The sequence below is a fragment of the Oncorhynchus nerka genome, linkage group LG22 (genome assembly GCF_034236695.1).
Source record: "Oncorhynchus nerka isolate Pitt River linkage group LG22, Oner_Uvic_2.0, whole genome shotgun sequence".
In the NCBI taxonomy this organism is placed as follows: Eukaryota; Metazoa; Chordata; class Actinopteri; order Salmoniformes; family Salmonidae; genus Oncorhynchus; species Oncorhynchus nerka.
Genome location: NC_088417.1, coordinates 23,522,090 through 23,545,305, shown reverse-complemented (window position 1 = coordinate 23,545,305; position 23,216 = coordinate 23,522,090). Strand labels below are relative to the sequence as shown.

Genomic DNA, 23,216 nt, shown 5'->3' with positions numbered 1-23,216 from the left:
GTCATTGTTCTTGTTTTCTGTGTGTATACCTATACTTATTCTTTACAATCTGATGGCACTGTAATGGCACAACTAATAATTTTTGAAGTAGTAGTAGTATGCACTACTATACCAGTAACTGAGTTCTAGGCTGTGCCGGTGTTGGTGATGACTTTACTGTAGATGAGCGGGATTTCAGTACTGAAGAAGGGTCCCAACAGTCCATCACCTAAATCAACAGAGAAGGCCAGCTTTGGTCTGTCTGTAAACACGGGAGAGTGAAAAAAATACAGTTACATTATCATTTACTTATGTGTAATCAACGTCAAATAAGATCCTGTTTTTATCTGGCTGTCTTTTATGCATTTTATCCAAATCCTAAAAGCAAACTATAACTTTAAAATCCAAATGTGGATGAATAAACCCAAGGAAAGGTTTGTCTGCATCTGTTACCTGCATTCTGTCTCTTAAGCTCTTCCACCTCCCTCTCACTGGTACTCTGGCCTCCAAGGCTGTTGTTTAACAGAAAACATGAAAAAGCGAACTTGCATTTAGTTATCCTGACCATTTTTAAGGTGATGGTTTCATTATGTCAAAGTCCTCCTAGTACTTGTGTTTTCACACTCACTGGCTGTCACTGGCCACCAGGGCTGACATAACATGAAAGAAAATATGATTACTGAACAAAGTTAAACCATAATATCAAACATTACTCAAATACAGTAAATGTATCAAGGCCAAATAGTTCAATCTTGGTTTCATCAGACCAGAGAATCTGGTTTCTCATGGTCTGAGAGTCCTTTAGGTGCCTTTTGGCAAATTCCACTGAGGAGTGGCTTCCATCTGGCCATTCTACCATAAAGGCCTGATTGGTGCAGTGCTGCAGAGATAGTTGTCCTTATCCAAGGTTCTCTCATCTCCACAGAGGAACTCTAGAGCTCTGTCATATTGACCATTAGGTTCTTGGTCACCTCCCTGACCAAGGCCCTTAACCCCCGATTCCTCAGTTTGGCTGGGCGGCTAGCTCTAGGAAGAGTCTTGGTGGTTCCAAACTTCTTCCATTTAAGAATGATGGAGGCCACTGTGTCTCTAGGGAACCTTCAATGCTGCAGACATGTTTTGGTACCCTTCCCCAGAACTGTGCCTTGACATAATCCTGTCTCGGAGCTCTACAGACAATTCCTTCAACCTCATGGCTTGGTTTTTGCTCAGACATGCACTGTCAACTGTGGGACCTAATATAGACAGGTATGTGCCTTTTCAAATCATGTCCAATTAATTTAATTTACCACATGTGGATTCAAAACAAGTTGTAGAAACATCTCAAGGATGATCAAGGGAAACAGGATGCACCGGAGCTCAATTTAGACTCTCACATTAATGGGTCTGAATACTTATGTAAATAAGGTATCCCTTTTTAAATGTTATTATAAAATTTGCAAAAACTTTGAAAACCATGTTTTCGCTTGGTCATTATGGGGTATTGTGTGTAGATTTCTGAGGATTTTGTTTTATTTAATCCATTTTAAAATAAGGCTGTAACATAATAAAATATGGAAAAAAGTAAAGGGGTCTGAATACTTTTTGAAGGTGCTGTATACATGTTTAGGATGATTTACATTGCATTTTATATTTAGAAAGATGCATTTGTAGTAAGATAAATAAACGTGCCAGTTCATGTCTATACTTGTGTAGTACCTGCATTCTCTCTCTCCAGCTCCTTCACCTCCTTCTCACTGACTGTCACTCTGCCCCCCATGGATAACAATTCAGCTACTTTGACTGGAATGAAAGGGAAACAATATGAATATGTTGATCTAACATCCACTCTCTGTTACACCACATCACTCAGTGCACCTCAGTTCGGTCCAGATGTCAGGGGTGGTGGTGGTCTCTTGCCCTTCCCTGTGACCCTGTTGAGTGATGTCATTCTCTCTGACCCCTCCACTCTCTCCCTGACTCCATGCTCCAGACAGACAGACCAGCAACATCAGCAGACCTACAACAGCACCACTTATTCTGAAATGATACATCTTTTAGACATGATGTATTCTATAGGCACAATCCCCTTCCTTATATACATGCACAAGTGAGGGAGCCACCACATGAGAATTTAACATGTGTTTCTGACAGAAAAACAAGAACATGAAGAACTCGCTGATTGAACAGAAAACTATTTAAGACCGTGGGAGAAGTGACCCTGTTCTTTGGTTGAAGGTCTCTCCTCATGTAACCCCTGTGTGTATACTATGTGCCAAGAGGACTGAGAGCCAGTCTGAATACAGGACCAAATCACCCCTCTAGCGGTTCTGATACAACACTGCTGCTTCTGATCACAGTTTCCCAGTGACGTAAAGCATAAACAGAATCTTTACATGGATCATAGACCCTTCCATCAAATCAATGTCTCATGAAAACATGTTATATTTTCAAGAAAAATGACCAAACACATTTAAGTGACAATATGTTCTTACTTTAATATATGTTCTTGTTTTTTCTGTATGCAGAAATAAAGATACATGCATTGATAATCAATAGCATAAATACAGCATGATAAAAATAAAACTGCCATTTAAAAAATATATACAGTGGGGCAAAAAAGTATTGTCAGCCACCAATTGTGCAAGTTCTCCCACTTAAAAAGATGAGGCCTGTAATTTTCATCATAGGTACACTTAAACTATGACAGACAAAATTAGGGAGAAAAAAATCCAGAAAATCACATTGTAGGATTTTTTATGCATTTATTTGCAAATTATGGTGGAAAACAAGTATTTGGTCACCTACAAACAAGACTTCTGGCTCTCACAGACCTGTAACTTCTTTAAGAGGCTCCTCTGTCCTCCACTCGTTACCTGTATTAATAGCACCTGTTTGAACTTGTTATCAGTATAAAAGACGATCTAGAAGAAAAAGAAACGCACACCTATTAAGACGAGGTGTTGGCTAGCGGAATAGAAACTTGAAAATAAAAGAGAGCCGCACATTCTAGGAGCTCAGATGCAAAAATGTAATACCAACGTTTCGACAGCCAAGCTGTCTTCATCAGGGTATAATCACAAACACTGCGGGATGACTTGTTTATATAGTGTCAAAAGACACAGGTGTCTGTAATCATGGCCAAGAGTGGCCTAATATCATTGGTTAATAATTAAATATTAAAATGTCATACAAAGAACAGCATACAAACAAATGGATAGCATACGATCATAGATTAATTTGACTACACAAGTTTACAAACAATTACAATGGCAAAGTCACAATAATCACAAGAATGGCTTAAGATCTTGAAGATTGGGAGAATGTCATATGGTCAGATGAAACCATAATAGAACTTTTTGGTAAAAACTCAACTCGTCATGTTTGGAGGACAAATAATGCTGAGTTGCATCCAAAGAACACCATACCTTTTTCTGCAAAGGGACCAGGACGACTGATCAGTGTAAAGGAAAGAATTAATGGGGCCATGTATCGTGAGATTTTGGGTGAAAACCTCCTTCCATCAGCAAGGGCATTGAAGATGAAACGTGGCTGGGTCTTTCAGCATGACAATGATCCCAAACACACCGCCCGGGCAACGAAGGAGTGGCTTCATAAGAAGCATTTCAAGGTCCTGGAGTGGCCTAGCCAGTCTCCAGATCTCAATCCCATAGAAACTCTTTGGAGGGAGTTGAAAGTCTGTGTTGCCCAGCAACAGCCCCAAAACATCACTGCTCTAGAGGAGATCTGCATGGAGGAATGGGCCAAAATATCAGCAAGTGTGTGAAAACCTTGTGAAGACTTACAGAACACGTTTGACCTCTGTCATTGCCAACAAAGGGTATATAACAAAGTATTGAGATAAACTTTTGTTATTGACCAAATACTTATTTTCCACCATAACTTGCAAATAAATTCATTAAAAAATCCTACAATGTGATTTTCTGGATTTTTTTTAAGTTGATAGTCATAGTTGAAGTGTACCTATGATGAAAATTACAGGCCTCATCTTTTTAAGTGGGAGAACTTGCACAATTGGTGGCTGACTAAATACTTTTTTGCCCCACTGTATAATGGTTAAAAAGCACATTAATGCCCGATAATGAATCAAACGCCTGGCTAGCCCGACCCCGGGTGCTTCATATCTGAAAGGATACAGCAGAAATAATGGGCAGGGTGGAATTGAGTCATTTAAGTAAGCATTTCACTGTTAGTCTCCACCTGTTGTTTATGAAGCAAGTGACAAAAATGGATTGGATTTGCTTCCATCTGTCCTTTCAGTTCTACACTCACTGCAGAAGGTGGTAGGGTTGAGTTGGGATGGTTTAGGGGTCATCCTCTGTCCCTCAGACTGTTCAGCTGTCATCCTCTACTGATGAGAGGGAATAACTAGATGTATACGATGGTGGGAAGGAAAAGCATCGTGACTGAGCACTAACATACAGTAAGCCTATATGCCAAGGCTGCTCACCATTAAACATGAAACAAGGCATTTGATAAATACAACTCACAGCTACCATATAGCTATCTGGTTAGTCAACGATAAAATACGCAGCGAAAGCTCGACCAGCATGATTATAATCTGTGAGGGTTAACCTATATGATCCTGTATTTATTCTACCACTGACATGTATAAGGCTGTATCTCAATGACAACCTATTCCCCAAGTAGCAACCTTGGGTATTGTATTTTACCACAGATGACTTGACCTTTGGCTACACTAGAAGATGCAATGGAGGACATTGGCCTCATGAGAAAAGACATCATACAAAAAGATTAGCACCTCTGGGTTATGTGATCACAACGTAGCAAAAACACACACACACACACACACACACACACACACACACACAGACCTGAGGTCTTTGGGGATGAGTAAATATCAGTAATGTGCCGCCTGATCATTTGACCCTACACAACCTGGAATTGAAATGACCGTTCTGTTTGCTTGTTTACTAATGATGCATAAAAACACTGGCCAATCCCAGCGGAGCTACTGTGAGAGTTAAGGCACACTGTTGGAGAACACGTCCTTGGACATTTCTATAATAATAAAACACAGAAATAAAAACAACAGTCCATCTGTGTCAGAGAAAAGAGAGGAGCTAGTCCTGTCGTCGTAACCACACGCTGGCTGTATCCTTCCACTCCGAAGCACCCCTCTTTACACCATGAACTGAGTGTATCCCTCCGACGTGTACAGATCAAGTCTCCTACACCATAAAGTGGGTGTATCCCTCCGCCATGACCATATCGCTCCTTCTACACCATGAACTGAGTGTATCCCTCGGCCCCAGTGACAATGACATCCATCCAGATCCTCATGGCCTCAGGAGAGGGGGCCACCATGTAATAGACCCTGTCATGAGTCTTCACACTGAACGTCAGACACGGGTTAGGACTCTGGGGGAAGGGGGGAGAAGAATAGGGATCAGATACAGCAAGGCTACAAGGATTCAGCATTTAATAAGAGAAAGACCGTGTCTCACACACACACAACAAAGGAGTAGGTACCTTGTGTGCGTTCTTTAAGTGGTCGTAGTAAACTTCCTCTATTGCTTGGAAGTAGATGACCCCTTTCAGCTTGGCCTCATGCTTGTCTGCAGCAGAGACAAAACACACAACAGTTAGAAACACACAATCAGACCACAAGATTAGGACTTAGAGGTGTGTGTTACTCACACTCCATGGTACCTGTCCGTTCTTTACCTGAGAAGTAGGAGAGCGTTCGTCGGTTGCGGTCAAAGACGAACCAGCGTTTCTTCCAGGTCTTGATCTTTCCCCCCATCTTGACCAGGAATCCTCGGCATGTCTTCTCCGTGAGAGACAGGTGGAAACAGGTGTCAGCACTGTGGCCCGCTGACTCTATATGGGCTTTTAGGTCAAAGTCATCCTTTCGAACTGGCAGGTAGCGCGTCAGAGGACGGGACTGTGGGGACAGGGGTTAAAGGTTACTCTAGTGGTCAGCAATCTTAGTCCTGGAGAGATACTGTTTCGTATGCCTATTGTTTCACCTGTGCTCTCTGTTTCTCCCGTAGTTTCACCTCCCTTTCGATGAGTTTCTGTCGTCTGTTGGTCTCCTCCTGCAGTCGTTTCTCCAGATCCTCCCTCCTCCTCCTCTCCTCCTCCAGAGCCTGTTTGCGTGACTCCATCTCTTGCTCCTGCACCAGACACAACACATGCTTTACTTTAGATTTCAGTGTGTGTGTGTGTGTGTGTGTTTGTTTGTTTGTTTATCTGTGCACGTGTGTATGTTACCTTGTGTTCTATGAGGCGATTCTTCTCTGCCTGAGCCTGTCTCAGCAGACGCTCCATTTCCTCCAGTTTGGTCACGTTAGACGTACTGGCACTGCAACACACACAGACATTCTACAGGCTGGGAATGACGCAGCACAGGACTTATTCTTCCCATGGAACACACAGTCATTAAGAATGGGCCCTGCTGGAACACATTAGAACCAGCCTGGAGGTGTGTGTGTGTGTGTCACAGCAAAGTCTGCTGCTTTTCATTTCCACTTCAAAAGAAACACCTGGAATAAGTCTGACCCCCCTCCCACTAACTCCTCCTCTATCCATTTCTGCTTCATCTCTACCATAATCCTTCCTTCCTTCTCTCAACCCTCTTCCCTCTCTGTCCTCTCGACATCTCTTCGCTTACATTTGAATCATTTAGCAGACGTTTTTATTTAGGGCGACAGTAGTGAGTGCATGCATTCTCATCGTTTTTTTGTACTACGGCGTTGCAAGCACCATGCTCTACCAACGGAGCCACACGGGGCTTCTCTTTCCTGTTCCTGTCAGAAAGAGGCCTCTCTCTTACATAACTAGTACACACACACACGGCGTTACAGAGATGCAGTATTCCTTTTGGTGTTCCATTCCCGAGGCTACGTGGATACTCCTTTTGGAATTATCCTGATTGGAGCACTGTGTGTGTGTTTGTATGTGTGATTACAGCACCATGCGGATCAGAGAGGTAATCCAACAGGAACACTAGCCAAGAAATATAAGCAACCTGAAGCTCAGACTCACTCCCTCCTGCTTACCTGCATAAACGAGAGGGAATGGAACCTGTGGCCCATTCAGATGCTCCAAGCTAGTCCAGTCCAATTTAACCCAAAAATAACCAACCAGAGTCAAGACCCACAGAATACAGAATCTGTGCAGTGAGTTCACAGAACAAATCCCATTTTACCTTCAGTCCAATCCGAAATGAAACCACAAACCCTAATTGTGCTTTGCTGTGTCACTGAAAGCTCCACGGTGCACAGAAACAAGCAAACAGCTCCAATCTCTGGACCACAGAAACAGACTAACCCATCTAAAACCCAGGGGTGTAGAGCTGGCCTGAACCCTCGACCGACCGACAGACCGACAGACCGACAGACCGACAGACAGACAGACAGACAGACAGACAGAGAGAGAGAGGTACAGAGAGAGAGAGATACAGAGTCAGCGAGAGAGAGAGAGAGCACTCTGCATGCAGAACACATGATTTCACCCCAGTGAGGCTGAAGCCCAAATCTACCACCGCTCAATAGCCATCCCCGCTTGTAACCTGACTCCCCTAACCTTCAACCCCCACGATGAGGGAGCCTAAATGGCGGGAGAGCTACAGATCCATTTGCAAACATACTTTTTACATTAGCTCTACACAAACACACACAAATGTTTCAACATGCATGAACATTCACCCTTCTCCCTCCATGTTTCACATTATAGAAAATGAGAAACTGACTTCATATGATCATTCAGCCTCTGAACACACGTAGCACACATATCCCCCTTTTCCTTGACCTCTCCTCTCTCACTCTCCCCAACACACACACCCCCACCTACCAGGAGACGTTGTCCGGGGAGCAGGCAGAGATGCTGGTCTCCATTGAGTCAGAGCTGTCCACGCTCATGGTGTCGTATGCCTGGCCGTTATCACAGTGACCGTAGGTGTCCAGGTACACGTTGGACTGGGAGGCGGCGCGAGAGCTCGGCTGACCTAGACCAAGACCACACACAGACACACAGAAACAACAACAAATCACACAGTCAGAAAGAGAGAGACTACTACCAAAGCACACAGGGTCCGAGAGAGAGAGAACAAAGACCAGAAACCGGCGTATACTTTAAAACAGCGCGAGAGAAAAGCTGTGCATATTTGATGTGTGTATACCATCGAGTTACCTGTCTGTACCCCTCCCTGCACTGAGCCCTGTTCTCCCTGACCACCCACCACCTCAGGGACCACAGTCTGACCGTACGGTACAGACTGTTGGCCCTCCCTCTGATCACACTGACCAGCCACGGTTAAAACACATACAGCAAACTAAAGGTGCAAAAAGTTACCACAACCAAAAGGTCCAAATAACAATGTCCAAACCCGTATAGTCCAAAAAATAGATCCCAGAACAAAATGAACAACCACAAGCAGTGGACCTCCAACCTGACTGTCACTACGAAGGGAGTAATGTAACACTACAGTAGGGTACAACAAAGACACACACACAGGAAGCCTGAGAGGGTCAAAGACACACCACACCCCTCTGATGACCCGCCCCAAGGGACAGGCTTCAATCTCACCACAACACACACACACACACACACACACACACACACACACACACACACACACACACACACACACACACACACACACACGTTATCCATGGGTTACTAGGACCTATTAACGGATGCTTCACAACAGCAGAGTATTTCCTGCCTCTCCTCAAATCTCTCTACAAACAAATAAACAAACCATGCTTCTGTCCACCCATCACACACATCGGATGATCCATTTTTTTTATCGGTTGAAACCCTTGCCTTATAAGGTAAGCTGTGTGACTAACTTGTCCCGAGGGTCACTGGTGGTGTGACAGACAACTCTCCTAGACAAACTCCTCTTCCCTCCCCTCTCACTACTTCAGTTTCGCGTTCAGTTTACACATGCGTGAGGTGTGTCCTCACCCTTGTGCAGGCGCCGTTTATCTGTGTCTCTATTGGAGGAGACAGACATGGCCCGGGGTAAAATACTGCCACAGCTAGAACTCTGGACCAGGGGCTGATGGGACTGTGGAGGACCAGAAAGAGAGAGAGATTAAAGGTGATTGTGTGTGTGTGTGAGAGAGTGAATGTGTGTGTGTGTGTGTACCTTGTTAGGCATGCTGCGTCCTAGTGTAGCACAGTTGAACTGAGGGGTGACGATGGACGTGGTCTTCTTCCTGGGTAATGTGTCACTCAGGTGGGCCCCACCTTCTTTCACTAACCTCTTTCTCTCCTCCAGTGAACGGAAGTGCTGAACACACACACAATAGTCAGAATCACACACACACACACAACAGCACAGGACACAAACACACAACAGCACAGGACACAAACACACAACAGCACAGGACACAAACACACAGCCTTTACCTGCCTGTTGTGGCTGTGTTTTTTGACAGGCAGAGGAGGAGGAGGAGAGTCAGGGAGGGGAGAGGGGTCACGATAGGTCACCATGTCCTCCGGCCAATGAACCGAGGGGGTTTTGGTGAGAGGGGGGCGGCGGGGCAATAGAGGATGGGAGGAAAAGGAGGAAGGACAATCGACAGGAGAGGAGGAGCGACAGAGCTTAAAGAGGAAGAGAAGAACACCATCAAAGAAAGAGAGAGTACAGCAGACAAAATATAAAATCTAGAAAAATTGAAAGGCAAATGCATGGAGAACTGAGGAAGGCATACAGTGCATTCGGAAAGTTTTCAGACACCACCATAGGGATGGTGCCAGGTTTCCTCCAGGTGAGATGCTTGGCAATCAGGCCAAATAATCCAATCTTGGTTTCATCAAACCAGAGAATCTTGTTTCTCATGGTCTGAGAATACTTTGGCAAACTCCAAGTGGGCTGTCATGTGCCTTTTACTGAGGAGTGGCCACTCTACTATAAAGACCTGATTGGTGGAGTGCTGCAGAGATGGTTGTTCTTCTGAAAGATTCTCCCATCTCCACAGAGGAATTCTGGAGCTCTGTCAGAGTGACCATTGGGTTCTTGGTCACCTCCTTGACCAAGGCCCTTCTCCCCCGATTGCTCAGTTTGGCCAGGCAGCCAGGTCTAGGAAGAGTCTTGGTGGATCTAAACTTCTTCTATTTAAGAACGATGGAGGCCACTGTATTCTTGGGGACCTTCGATGCTGCAGAAATGTTTTGGTACCCTTTCCCAGATCTGTGGCTCGACACAATCCTGTCTTCCTTCGACCTTGTGGCTTGGTTTTTGCTCTAAGCTATAAAAACAAAGAACACTCCATATGTATAACCTCCCAGTAAATTATTGGGTAAAACATACACTGTCAACTGTGGGACCTTATAAAGACATGTGTGTGCCTTTCCAAATCATGTTCAATCAATTGAACTTACCACAGGTGGACTCCAATCAAGTTGTAGAAACATCTCAAGAATGATCAATGGAAACATGATGCACCTGAGCTCAATTTCGAGTCACATAGCAACGGGTCTGAATACTTATGTCAATAAGGTATTTCTGTTTTTTATTTTTAATAAATGTGCAAACATTCCTACAAATCAGATTTCGCTTTGTCATTTAGAATAAGACTGGAAAGTCAAAGGATCTGAATACATTCTGAATGCACTGTAAATAATGTTATCCTCCTCCACACAAACACACCTACTGACCAACAAACACGCCCTTACACACACACACCTCGTCCTCCGCTGGTTTTGGGGCGCTGTCGTCAGTGGGGGGACTAGGCTCAGAATCAGGGGAGGGATTGGCCAGAACAGGGGCAGGGGCGGGACTAGGGTTCCCCCCCAGCTGGGAGTAAATTTCATTGATCTCACTGACTGTTACATAGCCCTGGAACATACCATGAGGGAAAAGGGGGGAGAGAAGAAGTGGCTAGAGATGAAGTGGACAGAGAGAGGGATAAACAATGGTGAAAGAGAGGGAGATTAAAAGTGAGAGAGATTAAATAAAGAGGGGGGTTGAGAGATAGAGATTCAGCCATGTTAAAACATTGTTAGCTTGGTCAGTTAAACTGCAGCAACAGAGACAGAGCTGTACTGTTCCATTACTTTCACATAGACAATGAATGAAGAGAGAAGGTTAAACATAAACAATATGAATATCTTTAAAGGCCAGTTTGTTACCAGTGCAATGTGTTATTATCATTATAGAAATGGAAGACGAGGTGTTTCTAAAACGGGCTGTAAAAAGTGCTTCTCAACCTCAAGATTCCTGGATCTACAAGAAACTATCCATCACACAACTCATTCCATAGTTCTCATGTTATCGTTTTGACCATAACCTTTTTGATACAAGGGACCAAGATTCTAAGAAACACTAGCTTAAAGTAACTGTCCAGTGAAACTCTCACTTTTTAAATTCTGTTAACGCGTACACAAATAATGTTGTTGTTGTCCTATACTCGTATTTGTGGCCAAGTGTATAAATTGGAAAGAAAAAAAAACACTTCAAAAACCCCGCCTCAAACTTGTATCTCAAACAGACCGTTTAAAAAACGCTTGCCATTTCATCATAGAGGATGATGTCATCCTTCTGAGGAGGATGAGCTGGCCAATCAGCAGTCTACTCACATTAATATTTTTTATGACCAGTATACGCCGGTCATGTTGTTGGGCTACGCCCACATAATTCCAAAACAGAAAAGCTGCTTTTTAACATACTTAATTACCATTTTTGGAAGAAAAACTATTTGACTCCATTATTTGTCATTAATTATAGGTCATATTTCATAGAAATCTGGAAAGATAGATAGAGGGAGGACATAGTACCTCAGCGCTCTTTATGGAAAGAGAAGAAAGGAGGGAGGATAGGACCAGCAGGTCAGCAGGAAGGATAAGAGAAGAAAGAGAGGAAGAGGCGTGGTCACGGGACTGGCCACTAGGAGATTGACACACGTCAGCCAACGATGCCGTATCCTAGGAAACAGGAAAGGAGGAAAGGAGGAGGAAGACAGTGAGACGAGGGGGACCATGGGTGGGAATGGAGAAGGTTGCTAGGCAATAGTCAAACATACCTCCTTGAGACTGATAGGGCTGAGAGGGAAGCCCCGCCCACCTGTGAGGTCAGCATACTTCTTTTCCACAGAAGCAAGGTTATCTTTCTCCTGAGAGAGAGAGAGAGAGAGACTAACATGCAATTAGGACTGAAATCAATAGTCTGTTGCAAAACACACAAACAGACACACACACACTGAGCGTACATACCCTCTGCACCATCAGCTGCAGGTTGGTCCGCTCCTTCAGGAAGCTGTCCTTCTCTCGCTGAGCCTGCTGGGTAATCTGTCCCGCCTGCTTATTTAGCGCCACCAGCCTCACCTTGGAACACACACATACAGTAGTTTAACACGCGCACACACACACACACACACACACACACACACACACACACACACACCGTACCTTGCGTGTGACGGTGCTCCGTTGGTAGTCAGCTATCTCTCTGAGGAGTTGTTGTGTGCTTTCCTCCTTCTCCTCATCATGACGACTCTCTCTCTCCAGCTGCTGAAACTCCAGGTCCTCAAAACGCTTCGTCTCAGCTTCCAGCACCTCAGAGTTCTGACACACGCACACACACGTTTTTCTCAGATTGTGTTATAACATTTTGGCTGTCCGCAAGTGTTCAATTACTAGTTTCTGCATGAGGGAGAGAGCATTCAGTCACACAAGCACAAACACACTCACACAACCACACCAAGGCATGCTCTCGCCAAACCTGCTGCACAATCATGCTTCCTCATCCTATCAAAAAAGTGCTACTATCCCCCATGAGCAGGCTGACTGTGTGGAGCTTTCCTGACGGACATAATATGACATTAAAACTGGCAAACAGGAGGAGAGGTGAAGAGGAAGAGCGAGACAGGAAGAGAGACCCTCCTGTAGATAAATGATAGGGGGAAGGAACAAGAGGATAAGGATGGGTGAACAGGTGGGGAAGGTGTGTCACAGGACGTTTTTAGCAGGAAGTGTGTGTGTGTGTGTACTGACCCTGGTGAGCTGCTCCTGTAGGGGCTCCTTCATGGCCTCAGGACAGCAGTGGAGCTGGGAGCGCAGCTCACACACACTCTGAGACAGCTGCTCTACCCTAGCCCTCTCAGCCTGCAGCGACACACACGCCTGACACACACACACACACACACGACAAGCATACAAGCACGCTCAAATGTGCATATGTACGCAGAGGTACAGTACACACACACACACACACAGGAATGACAAGCAGACACAGGACAGAGGGAGAGAGGATGGTAGCATTAGTGGGAGTCGGGAGGCAGAGTTAGTTACTACAGTGTTACAGTGGTCAGGAAAGCAGAATGGACTAGAGGAGAGAGAGAGAGAAGGACTGATACAGCTGTGGGTTGGGGATGATGAGGGTTATTATGAGAGGGAAAGGGGTCTTCAACACAGACCCCCAACAGTCCAAGACGTTCAGGCTGACCAGACACAGGAGAAACCAGGCTAACTGACCAGACACAGGAGAAACCAGGCTAACTGGCCAGACACAGGAGAAACCAGGCTAACTGGCCAGACACAGGAGAAACCAGACTAACTGGCCAGACACAGGAGAAACCAGACTAACTGGCCAGACACAGGAGAAACCAGACTAACTGGCCAGACACAGGAGAAACCAGACTAACTGACCAGACACAGGAGAAACAGGCTAACTGACCAGACACAGTATGTGTCAAACAAGTCAACTTTATTTTTGTCTTTCTCTCAACTGCTCGTTATCCATCTTCCTCTCATCAGATCTGTAATCACCAAAATGTGTAAGGGGAAGACTCTGTCTGTCTCTGCCCCCCCCATATGGTATGTGGTTCCTCTCTCATGTATCTGCCAGCTGTAGGGTTAATGGAACTCTCCGGAAGCAGGCCTGAACACGACCCAGAGGAGAAGAGGGTGTCAACACACACACACACACATACACACACTAGGGTAGTGACCACTATACCCTGTTGTGTATTAACAGCTGTATATTTGGACCGGAGACTGCATGACAGGGATTTACACATACCAAGTCAGCTAGTCACATGTCAATCAATGTATCATTGGGTGTGGCTAGAGAATACATACTGCAGCATGCTCATTACATATGCACACAGTGCTTATGACACCACAAACTCTTAGAAACTCCATATAGCAGTACACACACAGACACACACTCTTTCTCTCTCCCTCCCTCATGTTGCATTGATCCCAGTTGCCCCAGTGTTATCACACAGTGGTATTACCGGAGTCTTCTGGTTCTGTGCCTGTTGTTCCGTGTCAGACATCTTGGTGTTGAGTGTCTCCAGAGCATCTCTCTCCTGCTGCAAGGCCGCTAGCTCCGCCTGCTGCTCTGCCTCCACCAGGGCACGCTCCACCTCCACCTGGATGGAGAGAAAGAGGGAGTGAGTCTCTATCCAGCTCTACCTCTATTACCTCCTTCTTCCTCCCTACATCTCTCTCCACCATTTCTACTTCCCTCCATCCCCCTCTCTAGCACATCCCTCTCCCTCCATCCTTCTACCTCTCTGAGAGACTCGTCCATCTGGTTGTCCAGTTCTTTGATCTTCTGTTCCAGCTCCTCCATGTTGTTCAGCACCTGGATCCTCTCCTCCTCCACACGAGTCACTTCCTGCCTCCGCTGGCCCTCCTCCACCAGCGCCTAAAGATGACGTCACACTCTCACAATGGAATCTATGCTATGTTCTTTATTCACTGGTCCTGGAGAGCTACAGGGAGTGAATACATTTGTTTCCAGCCAAGAACTAACAAACCTGATTCCGTTTATCTAGCTCTTGATGATTAGTTGAATCGTGTGTGTTAGTGCAGGGCTGGAACAAAAGCTACAGGTTGTCCTGAATGAGGGGTGAATAACACTATGGTTCATAGAAAAGTTATAGGTATTAACATGATACTCTGTAGAGTACATTTCTGTTATTCAATTACTCACCAGAAACTATGCAGCTGTTCATACGGAACACACACACACACACTGCCCACCTTAGGTTGCTATCCTTAGCACTCTCTAATCTAATAACCAGACTGTAAATATCTCATGTGTGTGTGACCTCTTACAGCAACCACTTTTACAGTGTCCAGCACCTCCGGGTTCTCACAGTTAAATAGAAGACTAATTCACAACAACAAACAACTCTGACCTCGAAAACAATAGGTTGCTGTGGAGGTCTAAGAAGAAAATACATGTTTGAGAGTAGGGAAAATATAAATACAGTATGTGGACCTTAAATGGTAAGGAAAGTCAGATTCCAGAGGAGTTTCCACATCAGAACTAAGGAATGTACAAGGAGGGGTTGAGCCGTGACCATGGCTAGTGTGTGTTCTCTTCTGTTTACAGTGAGAGGGGAGCTCTCTTTCTCTCTACCACTCTCCTCTCACTCCTTTAACTCTCATTTAGTCATGAGAAGCTACATTAAGCTGCATATAGCTTCATAGGCTGTTATTAAGCTTGATTAGGCCTGTGTAAGGATAGCCTGACCAGAGGTCTCATTAACAGGTTGCCAGGTGATAAACACTCTGCCTCCTGTCAATCATTTAACAAGGCTTAATTAAGCTTTACTCAGAGGAAGGACAGCAGTAGCACCTTATGTATCTGTGTGTGTGTGTGTGTGTGTGTGTGTGTGTGTGTGTGTGTGTGTGTGTGTGTGAGTGAGAGGCAGGGAGGTTGGCTGAAAGAAGTACAGGAGAAAGGAAACAAGAGATCAAATATAAATGGAAGAGAGAGAGAGAAAGCAAAAGCGAGCGAGAAAGTGAAAAACTCTCACCCGATTAGTCCTAGGCAGGTGCGCGGTGAGCGAGGTGGCGGAGCTTCGTAGGATGATGGCTGGCGATTCTGCCATGTGGTCCCGGTGGCCGCTGCTCCGTCGCTGTCGGACTGGACGCTCCTCGTCGTTACCGTAGTAACCATTCTCCGAGCCGCTACCGGCCCCATTTCCGTTCACAGTTGAGTCAGAGAAGACGGATTCTGACTCATCGTCGTCAGAGACCTGGAGTTTCTCTAGTTCCCGGTTGATCATCTGAAGGTCGGCTAGACCAGCACCGGTATCGACACTAGAACCAACACTCCTCTCCCTGTCCTGCTCCGATCGACCCAGCTCTGAACACAGAGACAGAATGGTTTCCAGCCGCTGGCGTTCCTACAACACAGCACACACAGTTAGAAGCCCACACAAATACATACAGAGTTACACACACAGACATACTTAGATATACATGTACAGAGAGAGAGAGAGAGAGAGACACACACACACACAGCAAACACATGGATTCTTATCTGTATCCAACTGAAAGCCAAATACACAGATATTACCTGTGGAAGCATGGCTGCCATTAGGAGCATTTCTCCTCACAGACACTCCACAGGGCAAACAGAATTTTCTCATAGCCCTTATATTTCTCTCAGAGAATAACGAAAGCCCACAATAACAAAAACTAAACCTATAGCTAACTAACTAACTACTAGCGCTGTGCTACTGAACTAGATATAGAAATTCACAAAGACAGTGGGCTGCTATCTGCAATGCACTGCTGCAGGTGAGAGAAATTAGAAACCACATCGCCCTGAGAACTGAGTGGCTGCTAGCAGATACAGTGAGTGAGAGTGAGAGTGAGAGTGAGAGAGAGAATTCATGTATGTGTGTGTCTGTATGTGTGAGAGAGAAGAGGCAGCAGGGGGCTTTCTTGCGAATGTTATTGGCTCGGAGTCAGACTCTCCAACCGGAAAAGCCCAACGTACTACATACAACATTGGAAATATATCCCAAACAGACAGGAGAGGGACTAGAAATACATCCCACATGCATACACATCTACACACACAAACAGAGGCCACTAATAACAACGGTCAGTCAACAAGTAGCAGAGTAAAGCAATACTCTGTCAATTTGACTCCTGATTCAGTACTAATGGAGACAAACCGCTGTAGACCTACTACACAAAAGGAGGTGAAGCAGTACAGTTAATAACAGCAACTGGCTCTGGGTGTAACCTGATCTGATCACAAACAGCCCTGGCTCCCACAGGAGAGGATATACTGATATAGAAATGCAATCCTTCCTCTTCTCTCACCAGCTCTCTCTCCTGATCTACACTCTCTCAGTCTTGCTCTCCCTCCCGCCCTCCATCCATCCCTATTCACAATCTCGCCCTCTGCCCACCTCCATTTTCTCTCTCTCCTTTCCTGTCTCTACCCACCACTCAATTCAATTTCAATTCCATTTAAGGGCTTTATTGGGAAATAGATCAACAAAAGTGAAATAAACAATAACAAATGTTTACAGGAAACATTCTTTTGAAACTTTTGAGAGTGTAAAGACATTTCAAATGTCATCAAATAGTTAGGGGTACACACAATGCCGTCGAGGGTTTTTGTAACTTTTTTTCTTCACATTTTCAAACACGACATTTATATTTTCCAACGGGGCTATACATTTGGGTGAGTTTTTTTCTCTCTCGCCTGAGTAGCCTCATTTCACTGCCAAAAAAACAATTAAACCATCCAGTGTTCAGTGAAATAACCACACAATATCAAATACAGGTAGCCTAGTCAAATAATTAACATCCAATCACATTAACCGATACTCTCTCGCGGGAAACCTTCACTCTTGCGAGGACTTTTAGAAACATGACCATTTGAAAAATAAGCCACCAGAGTTTTTGGAGCGAGAATAAAGATGACTTTAGAGTAGTAAGACATGTATCAAAGCAACAGATACCATTAATAAGAAGGGGCTAGAAGCGTCTTATAGGCTGAGCTACCGAGTGGCTAGGACAGGCAAGCCACATACTATTGTGGAGGACTTAATTCTTCCTGCTGCCGCAGATATGGCTGAGACAATGCTGGGGGAAAAGGCCCAAAAAACTATACAGACAATTGCCTTCATCAAACAACACTGTTTCACGACACATCAGTGACATGGCAGGAGATGTTTGGAAACAATTACTGCTTCGCATACAAGCCAGTGAATTCTATGCGTTTACAGCTGGATGAGTCAAAAGACATGGCAGGCCTCGCACAGCTCCTGGTATATATCCGTTACATTTATGGGGGGTATATTAAGGAACATATCCTCTTCTGCAAACCACTGGAAACAAGGACAACATGAGAGAATATTTTTAAAGTACTGGACAGCTTTGTGACATCAAATGGACTTTGGTGGTCAAGATGTGTTGGGGTCAAGATGTGTTGGTATCTGTACTGATGGCACAAAAGCCATGACAGGGAGACATAGTGGAGTGGTAACACACGTGAGAACAAGAGAGCCTCATCAAAATTGCAACAAGCGGTTCTGTGAAAATGTAATTGAATCAGAAGCCACTGTCAGATTTCTGGACAGGGCTACGCTCAGGAGTTTCTTGCCTTGGCAAATCGCGCTGTTAAGACACGGATGCCCTTTGCAACCACGCACTTGTGAGAGTGGATTCTTGGCCCTCACTAGAGGTCGACCGATTAATTAGGGCCGATTTCAAGTTTTCATAACAATCGGAAATCGCTATTTTTGGACACGGATTTGGCCATTTAAAAAAAAAGTTTAAACAATTTTATTTAACTAGGCAAGTCAGTTAAGAACACATTCTTATTTTCAATGACGGCCTAGGAACGGTGGGTTAACAGATTTTTACCTTGTCAGCTCGGGGATTCAATCTTAAGGTTAACTAGTCCAACGCTCTAACCACCTGATTACATTGCACTCCACGAGGAGCCTGCCTGTTACGCGAATGCAGTAAAGAAGCCAAGGTAAGTTGCTAGGTAGCATTAAACTTATCTTATAAAAAACAATCAATCAATCATAATCACTAGTGAACTACACATGGTTGATGATATTACTAGTTTATCTAGCGTGTCCTGCGTTGCATATAATCGATGTGGTGTGCATTCGTGAAAAAAGGACCATCGTTGCTCCAACGTGTACCTAACCATAAACATCAATGCCTTTCTTAAAATCAATACACAAGTATATATTTTTAAAACTGCATATTTAGTTAATATTGCCTGCTAACATGAATTTCTTTTAACTAGGGAAATTGTGTCACTTCTCTTGCGTTCTGTGCAAGCGGAATCGGGGTATATGCAGCAGTTTGAGCCGCCTGGCTCGTTGTGAACTGTGTGAAGACTATTTCTTCCTAAAAAAAGACAGCCAACTTCGCCAAACGGGGGATGATTTAACAAAAGCCATTTGCGAAAACAATCACAATCGTTGCACGACTGTACCCAACCATAAACATCAATGCCTTTTTTAAAATCAATACACAGAAGTATATATTTTTAAACCTGCATATTTAGCTAAAATAAATCCAGGTTAACAGGCAATATTAACCAGGTGAAATTGTGTCACTTCTCTTGCGCAGTTTGGGCCGCCTGGCTCATTGCGAACTAATTTGCCAGAATTTTACGTAATTATGACATAACATTGAAGGTTGTACAATGTAACAGCAATATTTAGACTTAGGGATGCCACCCGTTAGATAAAATACGGAGCGGTTCCGTATTTCACTGAAGAATAAACGTTTCGTTTTCGAAATGATAGTTTCCGAATTCGACCATAATAATGACCTAAGGCTCGTATTTCTGTGTTTTATTATATTATAATTAAGTTATGATTAGATAGAGCAGTCTGACTGAGAGATGGTAGGCAGCAGCAGGCTCGTAAGCATTCAAACAGCACTTTTGTGCGTTTTGCCAGCAGCTCTTTGCTGTGCTTCAAGCATTGTGCTGTTTATGACTTCAAGTCTATCAACTCCCAAGATTAGGCTGGTGTAACCGATGTGAAATGGCTAGCTAGTTAGCGGGGTGCGCGCTAATAGCTTTTCAAACGTCACTCGCTCTGAGACTTGGAGTAGTTGTTCCCCTTGCTCTGCATGGGTAATGCTGCTTCGAGGGTGGCTGTTGTCGATGTGTTGCTGGTTCGAGCCCAGGTAGGAGCGAGGAGAGGGACGGAAGCTATACTGTTACACTGTAACTAAAGTGCCTATAAGAACATCCAATAGTCAAAGGTATATGAAATACAAATCGTATAGAGAGAAATAGTCCTATAATTCCTATAATAACTACAACCTAAAACTTCTTACCTGGGAATATTGTAGACTCATGTTAAAACGAACCACCAGCTTTCATATGTTCTCATGTTCTGAGGCAAGGGGAACTTAAACGTAAGCTATCTTACATGGCACATATTGCACTTTTACTTTCTTCTCCAACACACTGCATTATTTAAACCAAATTGAACATGTTTCATTATTTATTTGAGGCTAAATTGATTTTATTGATGTATTATATTAAGTTAAAATGTCATTCAGTATTGTTGTAATTGTCATTATTACAAATAAATAAAATATATATATTTTATTTAAATCGGCCGATTAATCAGTATTGGCTTTTTTTGGTCCTCCAATAATCTGTATCGGCGTTGAAAGATCATAATCAGTCAACATCTAGCCCTCACTAGCATGAAAACTACATACAGGTACAGACTGTGTGTGGAAAATTATTTAAGACGGACTCTCCAATACAACCCAACATTACAGAGTTATGTGAATCCTTTGAAGCACATCCTTCACATTAACCTGTGTTGAGTCATTCACAATTGTTGATGAACAAATAAGGTTTTATTGGGAAGATGGCTTAATAAAGAGCAAAATGATTGATTATTATTATTTATGCCCTGGTCCAAAAAGAGCTCTTTGTCACTTCCCAAGAGCCAGGTTGTGACAAACACTCCCACTCATTCTTGTTTAATAAATGTATCATATAGTGTGTGTGGCAGACTTACAATGATGACAAAAAACAACATTTGAGAGTGCGCTGACCCTGGTGCTAGAGGGGGTACAGCTGGAGGTTGAATGTTTGAAGGGGTACGGGACTATAAAGGTTTGGGAACCACTGCTCTAGTGCAACGGTGTCTAGATGGAATTTGTATTTGTGGTCCTGGCAACTGGGCCTTTTTTGGAACAGCATTATTTTTGTTTTACTGAGATCTCCCTCTCTCCCTCACCCAGCATAGGAGCAGCTGGTGGAGAAAAATTCCCAATAGTGAAATCAGGGACAGAGTAGTAGTGAAAGTTCTCCTGTCTCGCCTCTAGAGGGCAGCGTAGATCCAGAGTTAGCATTCAGAGGAGACGCATCTCAATAGTCTACAATAGTGAAGATGAAGGAGGAGACTAGGAGAGGAAGCTATTTTAGACTATTGAGATAAATCCTAATTCTGTTGAGTGATTGGTGCATAGATGTGTGTTTCCAACATGTTTGTCTGTTCTCCCATGAAGGCAGCCTTTACATCGCCAGGGAAAATACTTTGAGGAATGATCCTTTGGGAATATTCAGCACACCTCAGTTGTGGCTGCACGTCTTTATTTTGGAGTTAGCCCTGTTTACTTTGTGTGTGTGTCAGAAAAAGAGTGCGTGTATCCACCTGCCCTATATTTCTGTTCTCCTAATACAATCTGGTTCTTGCCCACATCTGACAGTTCTTTTATGGGTTCCTAACGATCCAAACCAACCTAACTGTGCTGAACTGCAGATGGCCCCACTTACGGAACCACACACACACACACACACACAAAACCACAGAGGGCCCAAAAAAGCCAGTGTTTTCCTCTAAACCGGACCCAACCCAGCGGAGGAGTAAGAATAGCTGAGCATGTTAACATAAGCTAGCAGCCAGAGGCAGTACTTCCCTGAGGGAACATATGTTTGTGTGCGTGCATATTCATCTGTGTGTATATGCCCCAACAGTGTAGCTCCCGAAGAGTGTGTTAGGAGGTCGAGAGGTCAGAGGGAAGATATCTGATTCCACCTCATAGCCTTGCCATTTCATTCAGATCTTTTTTTTTTTAAATACACACACACACACACACTACTCACCAGTCTCTCCACCTCCTGTTCTCGTAGTCTCTCATCTCTCTGGCGATGGTGGTAGTCAGTCAGTTCTTCCTTCCCACTCAGGGAGCTGATACTGCCACTCCTCGCCCTGAACCCCCCCGGTGGGGTCACCCCTGCCCCCAGCCCCACTCCTCCCTTCCCAAATGACTGCCTTCGTTCCCCTAACCCTAAACCTGGCTCTAAACCTCCCTTCCCAAAAGACTGTCTCCGTTCCCCTAATCCCAAACTAGGTTCTACCCCTCCCTTTCCAAAGGACTGTCTTCTCTCCCCAAGACCGAACCCTGGTTCAAGCCCACCCTTCCCAAAAGACTGTCTCCGTTCCCCTAACCCTAGACCAGGCTCCAGGCTGCCACCTCTGTGCTCCCTCTCCCCGAAAAAAAGCTCTGGTCCAGGGGGGACACCGCAGCTGGCTGGCCACTCTGGTTCCTGGAGGCTGGATGTGGAGCTGGTGGAGGTGAGGCTGAGTTTCTTGGCCACGCGGGGACTGGAGGAGCCCCTGATCGGAACGGGACAGTCACGTCTGGAGGGGCCTGGGTGGGAGACTTTGGGGAGGAGAGGGAGATGGATACCACCCCCTCATCTTGGTTTCCCTTGTGGTTCATGTTTTGGGCCTGGCTGTAGTTAAAGTTAGTGGTTTGGTTATGGTTGTAGTTACTGTTTGTGGTGTGGTTTTGGCTATTGTTGTGAGAAGAGTTACGTAGAGGTTCAGAGCGCCGCGAGGTCGGGGGGAGGGTAGAGAGCACCAAGGCTCCATTATCATGGGAACGTGGCGACGATGACAGGCAGAGGCGGGGCAGAGAGAGGCTGTGACTTCCTATCATGCCGCCTATCGACCCTGCAGAGTACTTCCTGGTTCGGTTGCTAGGTGTCGGCTCATGGTTGCCGTGACTTCGGCGTCCCAGGCGGGGGCTGGAGGGCACGCTGGCTGCTCCACTGGTTGGAGAGAGGGATGAACGTGGAGGAGGAGAGGAGAGGCTCTCACCACCGGCCACTGAGTTAGAGGAACCTCCACCGTTCCACATCGACAACAGGGGGGAGGAGTTTGGGTTTAGTTGTCGTCGCCCGTCGCCAGGGGAGGCCAGCAGGCTGTCTTGTGATTGGTAGGATTGGTTCCGGGTCATGGAGGATCGGGAGGAAGGGGGGTCAGAGCGCCGAGAGGGGGAGGGAGGGACCGCAGCTTTGACTGAGAGGGGCGGGCGATCAGAGCCATAGAAACGCCTAGCCTGCTCTTGATAGGCTGACGACATCGAGGTGGGTGAGGTCACAGGCGTGGTGGGTGGAGACTGGGAGAGAGGGGAAAAGACATTAGAAGTGTAAAACCATGTCAATCTAGTGCATGCCTCAGTTCTGCTGGGGTTCGTTGAGAGCTACAGCT

The 23,216-nt window shown here is 45.0% G+C and overlaps 1 protein-coding gene across 1 annotated transcript in view; it reads right to left on the bottom strand.

The window, feature by feature from the left end:
• Positions 1-2,430: 2,430 nt before the first annotated feature.
• The window catches only part of LOC115105021 (pleckstrin homology-like domain family B member 2), a 56,514-nt gene continuing 35,728 nt past the window's right edge, over positions 2,431-23,216 (bottom strand). The window contains 18 exon segments of the mRNA XM_029626540.2: positions 2,431-5,361; positions 5,473-5,558; positions 5,668-5,887; positions 5,973-6,119; positions 6,217-6,307; positions 7,798-7,951; positions 8,917-9,019; positions 9,101-9,244; positions 10,643-10,795; positions 11,979-12,068; positions 12,169-12,279; positions 12,364-12,519; positions 12,949-13,077; positions 14,193-14,330; positions 14,471-14,608; positions 15,729-16,100; positions 21,824-22,335; positions 22,338-23,124. Coding sequence (XP_029482400.2) covers positions 5,221-5,361; positions 5,473-5,558; positions 5,668-5,887; positions 5,973-6,119; positions 6,217-6,307; positions 7,798-7,951; positions 8,917-9,019; positions 9,101-9,244; positions 10,643-10,795; positions 11,979-12,068; positions 12,169-12,279; positions 12,364-12,519; positions 12,949-13,077; positions 14,193-14,330; positions 14,471-14,608; positions 15,729-16,100; positions 21,824-22,335; positions 22,338-23,124 — 3,672 coding nt within the window. The 3' untranslated portion in view covers positions 2,431-5,220.